The sequence below is a fragment of the Columba livia genome, chromosome 15 (genome assembly GCF_036013475.1).
Source record: "Columba livia isolate bColLiv1 breed racing homer chromosome 15, bColLiv1.pat.W.v2, whole genome shotgun sequence".
Classification (NCBI taxonomy): Eukaryota; Metazoa; Chordata; class Aves; order Columbiformes; family Columbidae; genus Columba; species Columba livia.
Window position 1 is genome coordinate 9,010,281 of NC_088616.1, and position 11,115 is coordinate 9,021,395.

At 58.1% G+C, this 11,115-nt stretch overlaps 1 protein-coding gene across 1 annotated transcript; it reads left to right on the forward strand.

The window, feature by feature from the left end:
- The first annotated feature begins 1,913 nt into the window (after positions 1-1,913).
- LOC102083847 (noggin-2-like) lies at positions 1,914-4,681 on the forward strand. Its single transcript, XM_021291814.2, has one exon. The coding sequence runs from the start codon at positions 3,036-3,038 to the stop codon at positions 3,672-3,674; it is 639 nt and encodes a 212-aa protein (XP_021147489.2). The 5' UTR covers positions 1,914-3,035; the 3' UTR covers positions 3,675-4,681.
- The last annotated feature ends 6,434 nt before the right edge of the window (positions 4,682-11,115 follow it).

Here is an 11,115-nt window from a genome sequence, read left to right on the forward strand (position 1 = left end):
TTTGGGATCCTTCAGGATGAAAAATGCTGTATACATGTCGGATTTTATTATTACAATTACAGTCAGATGTTAATCCCCTCACCGGGATTTACTAAGGCAGCGATGCCAACAGCAGTACATCTCGCTGAGTAATTGCCCTGTTCCTGACTCTTGGGTGTCTCTGCCCTGAGCTGCTTCTCATTACTGTGTTTGCTTTAATTCTGACACTGCTGAGAGACCCGTGTTTCCCCACCCAGCAGCAAGTGAAGGCAGAGCCCACATCTGCCTGCACATCAAGGCTGACTGCAGCTCAAGCTTCACACACATATTGGGGTCAGGAAATCAGAAATAAGAATGTTTTACTGACAAAACTCAGTATGGAGGGATAATGATAAGCACTTCTTCTGCAAATTGTTTTGAGAGCTAATGAAAAAAGAGCTGGGGAACAGTATTGTTTCATGACTCTAATTGCAGAGTGTGTGAGCCTAAGGAGTGAAGAAAAGCTCAGAGTTCAGCAAACCAAGCCAGGATCACGGGAGCAGAAATACACCACAAGGGAAGAAAGCCTGGATATGTTCAAACCGTGCACTTTAATCCTGTACACTGTAAATAACCAGGACACACTGTGACCAGCTCCTGAGCTGGCACACAACTCTTTGTGCCCCTGAATCCAGGGGATGCTCTGACTTTACACAGACTCAGGGCTGGATCTCTGAATTCTCAATTTTTGGGGCTTTTGTTCTCTTTTCCTTTCTGAACCCAACATTTGGCATTTCTGGGATGAAGAAGAGACAGAAACCTGGGGGAAATGCTCCGTTCACTAGTTTGCCGAGTTAAGCCAGCTCTGCACATGTTCAGTGTGCACCGGTGGGGTGCTCCTGGCTGGCCTCCTGTTGCAGCCCTTTGCTTCGCTTGGTGGGTCATAAACACATTGCGGTGAGAAACTGGCCCCACGATCTGGCTCATTCTCTCCGCGCCCTGCCTTGGCCCCAGTGGGTAGCTGGTTATCTCATGCTGTTGGGAGGGAGTGACTGGCATGGGCAGGAATGTCAGCCTGGAGGAACCAGCTGTGTGTCCAATTTCTGGATATGGTTCAAGTGTGATCTCAGTGCCGAGCAATGTGGAGGTAAAAGAGGTGAGAAAAGTTTGGGTTTTCACTGTGTTGACACACACCAGGCTCCCACCCTCTGTGCCTCGAAGGTTGTGGGTCCCACTCTCTGCCAAGAGATTTAGCCCCACAGCTGATGAGAAGCAGGTGAAGAAATAGCCAGGGATTTAACCTGGCTTGCTATCACATGATGTTGCACTGAGGGATGCAGGGACAATTTTGAGAGAGAGTGATGCTTCTGGAGGGCTGTGACCTCCCTTGCAGAGGATGATGAGATGCTGATGCTGGAGTGCATCTGGCAGTTATACTCTGGTGTGCTGCCCCAGGGGTCCTGCCCAGGAGGGGCTATAGGGACGTGTTGCCCCACACTTCCAAGCAATCTGTGAAGCTTGGAAGAGCGCTTTCTAAGTGGCATGGGCTTTTGTGGAGAAGCAGACGTAGTGGGGCAGCAGAGTGGTTGCGGAAAGCAGAGGCAGAGCTCGGGCCCAGCTACCCAGGAGGTCTTGCCAGTGCCCAGACCACCCCGGGTTGGCGCAGAAGATGCCGAGGGCACGCAAGGGCTCCTCTGCTTTTGGGGCCAACGCTGCGAACCCAGCACCTTGCACACTGATGGGGTGACGGCCCCGGTGTCTCTCCTTGCCGGGCCCTGCAGCACCCGCGCCCGAGCCCGGGCCAGCGCCCGGCGGCCCCCGCTGGCCCCGGGGCCGGCAGGTGGACGCGCTGCGCGGCCGTGGCTGCTCCCGGCGGCGGCGGCAGGACCCGGCGGCGGCCGCGCGGGCGCGGCTGTCACTCAGCGCGCGGCGAAAGTGACAGCGGGGGCGGGGCGGCCGCGCGCCGGGCGCGTATTTAACTTGGGCGGCGAGCGGCGGCGCGGCAGTGCGCGGCGGGCGGGCGGCGGGCCGCGGAGTGGAGGGCTTCACGGCGCTGCCGAGCCGGACTGCACCGACCTGCACCGAAACGCGCTGAACCGAGCCGAGCTTCGCCAGGCCGGGCTGCACCGCGCCGAGCCGGCTCAGCAGCGCAGGGCGCGGAGCGGGCGAAGCGCGGAGCAGCGGCTGGATGCGCTGAGCGCGGCGGGGCCGACTGGGCCCCCGGAGCAGCGGCAGCATGGGTCGCCGGGGTTGCTGAGCGGCGGCCGAGCCCGCCCCTGCCCGCCCCCTCCGAGGAGCCGCGCGGAGCGGCGGGCGCCGTCAGGGACCGCTCCGGGAGCCGGGGCGCGCCGCATCGCCTCGCCGCGCTGGTGCCGGGGGTTTCCCCCCTCCGCCGAGGATGCCCCGGGGGCCCGCGGGCCGCCCCAGCCGCTCATCATGAGGAGGAGCCCGGCCGGGCCGCGGGCGCTGCCGGCGCCGCCCGCCGCCGCCGCCTGAGCCCCGCGCCCCGGCGGTGCCCGCGCAGGGGCCGCCCGAGCGGGCCGCGGCGCCGTGACCCTCCTCCCCGCCCCCTCGCCCGGCTATAAAGGAGGGTTTTATTCTCGGGCTCCGGTCTCACGCCAAACCCTGTCACACCGTCTAGACAAGCTGTCGTGGGGCTCGGCCCAGCTGTCACCATGGCGATGGAGACGAGTCCGCTGTGAATTTTGGGGGGGAGCGAGCGAGAGCGGCGAAGGAGGAGGAAGGCTCGGCCGCCTCCCTGCCCTGCCCTGCCCCGCCGCCGCCCGCGGGGGAGGCACGGACCCCCCCGGCGCTCTCGGCCGCGGCTGGAGCCGGCCCGGCGGGGAACCCCGGGGAGCCAGCGGCCGCGGGCGCGGAGCGAGCCTCAGATGCGTCTGTCACACAACCTCGGCCGAGCTATTTAAAGTAACGGGCCTCGCCGGACTTTTGTCTCTGCCTATTTATGAGTCCCCGGGAGCTGGCAGGCGCCGCCGGGCAGCGCTAGGAGCCGAGCCCGCCGCGCCAGCCCCGCGGGGAAGCCAGCGCCGAGCCGGGGCCGGCGGGGGCCCTCCCGGAGCATGACGGCGATCCGGGCGCTCCTGCTCTGTTCCTGCCTGGGGCTGCTGCGACTGGGGGGCGGGCAGCCCTTCCTGCGGCTGCGACCCTCGCCCAGCGACAACCTGCCCGTCAAAGACATCGTGGAGCACCCGGATCCCGAGTACGACCCCAAGGAGCAGGACCTGGACGAGAGGACTCTGAGGAAGAAGCTGGGCAGCCATTTCGACCCCGGTTTCATGGCCGTGGCCGTGCCGGGACCGGCCAACGCCTCGGGCGCCGAGGCGGCGGCGGGGCGGGGGCGGGCGGCGCTGCCCGCCGAGCTGCGGCGGCTGGAGCTGGGTCCGCCCCAGGGACCGCGCCTCAAGGTGGGCAAGAAGGCGCGGCGGAAGGTGCTGCAGTGGCTCTGGGCGTACACTTACTGCCCCGTCCTCTACACCTGGAAGGACCTGGGCGTCCGCTTCTGGCCCCGCTACATCAAGGAGGGCAACTGCTTCGCCGAGAAGTCCTGCTCGCTGCCCGAGGGCATGTTCTGCAAGCCCGTCAAGTCGGTCACCAAGACCTTCCTGCGCTGGCACTGCCAGGGCTGGTCCAGCCAGAAGTACTGCACCTGGATCCCCGTGCAGTACCCGCTCATCTCCGAGTGCAAGTGCTCCTGCTAGCCTCCCTCGGCCCCTTGCACTGCCGCCTTCTCTCGTTTGGATGATTTTTTGGGGGGGTGGTTGTTTTGATTTTTTTTTTTTCCACACTCCCAGCGCGGGGTGGTAGGAGGAGGAACCGTTGTTGGTGAGGGGGGTTGTTTTGTTTTTTTTTGTTGTTGTTGGTTCTTTTGGACTTATTTTAATGTTATTTTATTTGAAAGGGGAAAAGCAAACCCAGGAACTGCAGGGCAGGCCAAAGGCACAGTAAAGCACTACAATCAGATGTCTATTTTTATACATATATAGCCTTCTAACAAAAGGAAAATAAAAAACTAAAAAAGAAAAAACAAAAAATAAAAGAAAAAAAAAAAAGAAGAAATTACCAGCCGTGTAAATAGAGAGATTTTAAAGGAAAGGGGCGAAATCGCAGCTGTTTTTTATTATTATAATTATTATAATTATTATTATTATTATTTTAAAGACATAGGACCACATTTTAAACCCATCCTCACAGAACCTGAGCACTTCCCTGCTGAAGGGAAGGGCAGAAATTTCCTGTAAAGATGATTTAACAAAAGGAAAAAGGGGGGAGGGGGTAAAAAAAGGGCAAAGAAAGAACGGCAGCATCCCCGAAGACGGTTATTTCTCTGTGCTGTATTTTTTTTTTTTGTCTTCTTCAGACCTTGTCACTGATGTTTGAACTAATTTGCCAAGCTCTCTAGGATTTTTTTTTTAAGTGTATAACAATTAATTAAGGAGGAAATTTTAAAGAAAAGTACAAATCTATGACAGAGTGGAATCATTTTGTTGTGTGGGAATACATATAGTCATGTAGAGATGTTAAAGGAAATTTTCTGTGTACAGTTTATTTATTTTTAATGTTTGTGTATAGGAAAAAAAGCTAGAGATTATGCCAGAAACTATTGGAAATGTTTACTTGAATATTCCTTTAAAAACATATCAATGTAAATATGAGCTATCACTGATCGAAACATTTTTAGCAATAAACTCTATCTTTGAAGAAAAAACCCCGTGCTGCACCCCAGCTCCCTGGGAGACCAGCAGAGACTCGAATTGTTGCTCGGAGCAGGTGATGAGTAAGGGCTTTGGCTGGGCCATGCCTGTGTAAATTGTGAGACACCCTGAAGGCTGGTAGAGCTCAACCAATTTATGCCTCTCCAGGATCCTGCTCTGGGTTTTCTTTGTGTATATAACCTGTTAGGGAGAAAAAAAATAAAGGGAGGGGGAGAGAAGTAGCTCATAACACATAGAAGAGCTGCGTGTCCTGGACAGGAGGTGTCGTCTGAAGTCCTTGGGAGATTCCTGCTTGATGCTGCCCGTCCCGGGCTCCCACACACTCTCTGGCTCTTGGATTTGGCTCTCCTGCTGGCGGAGGAAGCGGTCGAGGTTACCACCCCGGCCATCAAAGCGCCTGTCACAGCTCAGCAGCCCCGTGTGTCAGAACAAATGTTTTTTTCTCGGTTGCTGCCACTAGCACAGGAGGGAAGGATGGAGACGAGTCCTGCGCCCAGCCCTGCTGCCACGATGGAGCCTGGGTCTGGCATCTGTCCCCTGCAGCACAGCTGGGTGTGTGCTGGGGTCGGGAGGAACTGCTGAGCCTGCAATGGGGCTGCCTGCCCTCAGCTTTCTGCCCTCGTGTGCTGGGGCTGGTGGGGCGCCCCGTTCTCCCAAAAGAGCTCACAGAGCCGGGGCACGGGAGAGATGGGACGGCTCCACACACACAGGCTGCCGGCAGCTGGCCGGCTGGGGAGGAGCCCAGCACTGGTGAGCGGAGGCACTGGTAGTGCAGCCCACTCCTGATGGAGAGATGTCTGTCTGTCTGTCTGTCATAGAGCTTGGAGTGGGGCTCCGATGGGCTGCCAGGCCTTCCCCCTGCATGCTCCGCGTGGGCTGCTGGTGCTGGAGGGGAAGGTCTGGCCGTTCCCTTGGGTGTCTGAAAGGCGCCTGGCATCCCTGAGGAACAAACTGTTGCTGAAGGCCCTTGCCAGCAAGGAGCTGTGCTCCACCAAGCTGTCTGCAGAGCGGCTGGGAGACCCCGTCCCCCTCCACGCCGAGGACAGTGGCATGGCATCAGGCCTGTGGGAATGCACCGGGACCCTCCGAGGGGTTTGGCTTGCATCTCTCAGCGGTCCAGCATGCCTCCCTGGAGCATCACAGCAGAGCCCCAAGGTCGTGCACGGAGAGAGGCCAAAACAGGGAGGAGGGCTTTTCTAACAGGCATGGTGGGGATGAAGCGAGAAGGACAGTGACACCCAGAAGCCAATGTCCCTGCAGAGCCCGGCGACCGTCCGCTCAACCCCACATAAGGAGGCAGGTCGGCCTTTCCATGCGTTCATCAGTGAGGGACTGGGGAATGGGGGGATGTGGAGGGCAGGGTGGAAAAGAGATCTCAGCGAAGGCAATGTGCAAAACATCAGGGGCATTTGGGAGAGGAAGGGGAAAGCTCATTTTGCAAGAGGAACAACATCTGTGGTGTGGGGGCTGAACATCTGTAGGCAGGAGCATGGGGGGAGGGCATTCTGGGAAAATATTTCTGACATAATCCCAACAGTATCTGGTGTGTTGGGATTTGGTTACAAATGGCCCTCTAACGTCTTTGTGCGTTTTGTTCTGCTGGTTCCAGGGGCACACAGAGACCCCTGCTTTGTGCTAACCTGGGAAATAAACCATTCGCTGGGCTCAATGGCTGAGTTCAGTTGTGCGGGGAAGGGGGGGTGGGAACAGGGAAGGCGAGATTTGTGTGAACTCCAGCAAAAACCAGCCTAAAAGCCTCCATGCCATGTGCTGGAGGGAGGAGGGGGGCTGCCTCTGTCTCTGGGGACAACTCAGTGGTCCTGCTTGAGATGATGTCTTGTCTGGAGGCAAAAGCAAGAGAGCCAAGCGCTGAGTGGCTTGGTGCTGGCAGGGGAGCAGAGGGCAGCACCATGGAGTGTGTGCCGGGCCCTGCCTCGCCAACCTGCCATGGTGCTGGTGTCACTCACGGTCACCTCAGGCCAACACACAGTCACCTTGTGCTGGGGCACCTCCTGCTCGGCTGACCTGGGAGGTGATGAGTCAGACGTGTGAGGGCCGGCTTGTGGGCATGGTGGCTGGATTCATCTGCTGAGCCTCAAAGGAGTGAAAGACAAAGAGGAACAAGCCTAGTTCTTTGGTGTGGCTGCTTCATTGTCCCCCCAGGATGCTGGGGGACAAGCTGCAAGAGGACAAGCTCGGGGGAGGTGGGAAGGGGCAAAACAGGCAGAATCAACAGTGCCCTGAGATGTGGTGGTTGCCATTTCTGAAAACATGACTCTTTGCCCTTGAGCTCTGGGGTTATGGTCCTGGAGATGGACGTGGAGCACCAACAGTGGGTGGCATCCTCTGGGTTGGGTCATGTTTGTCATCACATTGGTAAGGGACACATATGGCGGTGGCCACACACTGACAGGTGTGTGCACATCCACTCCCAGGCACCCAGCCGGTCCCTTTCTTCACCCAGTATTTGCAGGTGGACCGTGTCCATGCCCGGTGAAACTGCAGTGAGCCACAAGCTTTGCAGTCTCCCTTGTCTGCGTTAAGTCTCAGGGCTCAAGCAGAAGGTGGTTAGCAGGAGGATCAGCAGTTTAATGCTTCTTCCTTCAGGCAGGGCAGAGTGCACGTGGTGGAGGGAGCTCCGTGGGACCTGATGGATGCCCCATGTGCTGCAGGCACACGTCCACCAGTGCAACAAGGAGGTGAAGGCAGTTTTCCTCTCCACTGCCAGTGCTGGCCAGAGCTTGCCTGCTCTGACACCTCGTACTGTGCTGCGGCAGCTCCCCTGGCTGGATCACATCTGGATCTCTTCTTTGTAGTCCCTACAAAGCCCAACTCAGAGCAGAGAGTCCCTCTCTTGGGCCCATGGAGATCTCCATCTCTTCCTTTTGCATGTCAAGGCCCTTCTGTCAGCTGGTGAATTGCTCTTCCATGCACAAATCCCAAATTTAGATGATCTTGTTTGCCTACTACTTTGCAGTTGTCCTTAGCTGCTTGTGTCTCCATGCACAGTAAACCCAACCACATGTCCAGCAGAGCTGGGCCCTGACCCCTCACCAGCGTGCATGTGAGGGGATGCGGGGAGTATCTAGGGCTTTACTCATTGTCACTCCAAAGGTGGCAGATGAACTGCTGGTTCATGTGCAAAAAACTGTGCATGAAGCTGCCTTTCTCCTCGGTGATTAAAAACAAACATTAACATCAGCACCATCCAGGAGACATGGTTGCTCTTCTGCATTAACTGTTTGGTATTCTTCTTAAAAATGTCAGACACCCCGTCAGGGAGAAAGGATCACATCATGTGGTGCCTGGGAGCCCAATCAGAGAGGCAGAGCCACGAAGAGCAAATCACGACTAGCTGGGAGGCAGCACTCGCAAGCCAACCATTGGCTAAAATGGCTCTTTCAGGCAGCCGGTGAATGAATCCATTCACAAAAAAAAAAAAAAAAAAAAAAAAAAAAGCAGGGCTAGTTTGCAAACAGCAAAACAGTCTACATAATTTTATTTTGCACTGGATGAGTCTGCCAGGGAGACACCCAAGCCCTGAAGGAGATGTGTGGGACGTGGCTGGTGCAGCCGTGGCCAAGCCCAGCATAGGTGCAGAAGCAGATTCCACCTCTCCGTCTGCAGGCCCTACTGCTCCCACCAGGGAGGATCAATGCCCCGCGCAGAGAACCTCGGTCTCCCATCAGAACCCCTGGAGCAGGGCACAGACCACTGAGGGTCCATGGACCACCACAGGGATGTGGCAGGAGACCCTACTCTCCCGCATGACACAGATGCCCTGAAAACGGAGAGGAGCCCTTGCAGAAGCCCACACCCCCACAGAGCCAGCAGAGCAGATGATGGGAAAGGCTCATCCTTGAATATGGAAGCCAAGGGTGAAGGGTATTACTTTGGGTAGCTGCCAGGTCTGGGGCACGTCTGCTTACAGAGGGCCTGCCTAGGTCAGCCATGTCATATGTGAACCAGGTCCTTGGAAACCAGTTATCTCCCCATGCTGGAGAGTAGAGAACAAGGTGACCAGCCAAGATCACTGACTGCCTCCGTGAGTTAGGATTGGAACCTTGCCCCCAGGGGAATCTTACTATGAAAAGTCAGATCTTTGGAACCAGTGCTGCCACAGCTGCTGGGGGTCCATGGTGAGGATCGCAGAACTCCCAGGATGGCGATTCCAGCCAAAGAGCAACAGCGTGCCCAGAGTGCACCATGTTTCAGCTTCCCTGTCTCAGCATTGGCTGCTTCGAGGCAGCTTTGAGGAGGTAGCAGGACACACAACTGAGCAGCAGGAATGATGAGAAGGGAAGTAAAGGCTGCATCTCTGGGTGCCATGGCAGGACAGCCATTGGGGAGCAGGCTGTGAGTCTGGGGTGGGAAAAGAGAACAGCAGTGCTGGAGAAAAAGAGCTCCTTGTCATGGATGCTGGCTCACTGCAGGGAATCGTGTACAGGTGTTCTGGTCTACAGGCTTCTTGGGGGGTTGTGCAAGAGCCATCAGATCCCTTTTGAGGCTGACTGTGTCCTCAAGCATTGCCTGGTCTGCTTCCATCCTATTTACTGCCAAAAGACACTTTCTCTGCAGGAGATGATACTAACAAAGGACTGGGCCTCCAGCCTTGGCTCAGTTTATCTACTTTATTGGGACAGAGACCATAGTTCATCCTCGAACTGAAATTATGCACTGAGCTGGACTTGGTGTTCCGCTCTTTGACTGTATTTCAGGAAAGAACCTACTTTTGCCTTTTCCCTTCCCACCAGGAACTGCAGCCAGCAATCCTCTTGGACACCTCTTCCAGCAAGAGAAGGCAGCATGCAGGTCAATGCGTAGCCGTGAGCCTGGACTTTGCCGCTAGTAATGAGGAACGCTGCTGAAGGTGCGTGTAGTGTTGTGGTACCCAACAGGAGCCCTTGGCTGAGCTGTAACAGGAGGTGCCTTCAGCCCAGGCTGCCCATGGGCTGCTGAACTGGGCTGCAGTGCAATTTCTCACCAGGAGCATGGGGGCTCTGCCTCTTCCCTGACATTGCTCTGGAGGTTGTCCCAACAGGGCACAGGTGGCCCCAAAGCAGGGAGGAGCACCAGCCAGGCATGGACAGTGGTCCCAAGGCCAAGGCCATGGCACAGTGCTTGGGCCTGCCCCTGGACTGAGGCAGAGCAGGTGCCCCCCTCACTGGGAAGGCTGGGGTGGTCCTGGGGAGTGGCTGTGCCAGCCCCGTTGTGACACTGGCACTCTGCTCCACCTGGGCTGCAGAGCCCCTCCGGGAGGCTCTGGGCAGGGGCTGTGCCCTGGGCCTGGCCCTGCCCCGGCGCTCTCCGGGGCGCAGGCCGGGCGTGCAGGCCGGAGAGGAGTACCCTGCCCGGGGGGTGCAGCCTGCGGCCTATCCCAGCTCCAGGGCTTTCCCAGGCTCCGCACCCTCCCATCTCCCCGGCGCCGCGGCCGGACCGGGCGGACCAGGGCCCACCCCGGAGCTGCCGTCTGGCGCCGCCGCCGCGGGCGCCGTGACCCGGGAGGAGGGCGCCACCTGGCGGCTGCGCGGGGCCAGTCGGGCCCCACCCGCCGGGTGCTGCCCGCGGGCTCAGTCCCGCACGGCCCCGGCCCCCGCGCACCCACCGGCCCCTGCCGCCGTCTGCCCGCTGGTCCCGAGCGGCCACTGCGCCTCCGAGCGATGGCCCAGGTTCCCCAGGTCTATGGCTGTGCCCGCTCCAGGGCAGCTCCCTCCTTGCCGCACCATGGACAGGGACCCGTGTGGGGCATGTACTTGGGGCATCACTGCCCCTCCCGCTCCTGGGGAACACGGGGGCCACTGGTGGATGCCCAGCGCCCACCACAGGGCTCCCGGCCTGGAGGAGCGGGGAGCAGCCGGCCTTGGTCCCCGTGCTGCCGTAGGGGCGCTGCCGGCAGTGAGGACACGCCAAAGCCTTTGCCAGTGGCCTGGGTCAGGGACCCCGCCGAGGGAGCTGTGCCTTCCCGTGGAGCACCAGGGACCCTCAGGGATGAAGCCTGAGGCTGGGCTGGACACGCAGCAGCTCTCCAGGACGCCCAGCTCCTCACCAGCCACCCCTGACCCTGAATGTGCCATTACGCCACCCCAGCGTTGCAGGAGCCTCTTCTCCTCTGACCTTTGTGGCAGCAGTGGCAGCCACTGGCCAGCAAACAGAACCAAGAGGTCCAAAGCCCTCCATGATGTTCCTCTGGGCAAAAGTGAATTTGTTCTTTATGAGGAACTTTAGCATGCCTTGAATATAAAGGCTTCCTGCAGGGACTGACTAAGCTCCATGCTCCTGAAGGGAGTGCTGGAAGAAGCACAACCAAAGATACCCTGCGTAGAAGAAAGATACCCTCCATGAACGCTCTGAGTGAAGTGGGATTCATCTAGGTCCCTCCATCTCTGTTGCCTATGCGCCGAGTGTTTGTACACAGTTGTTGTCCTGG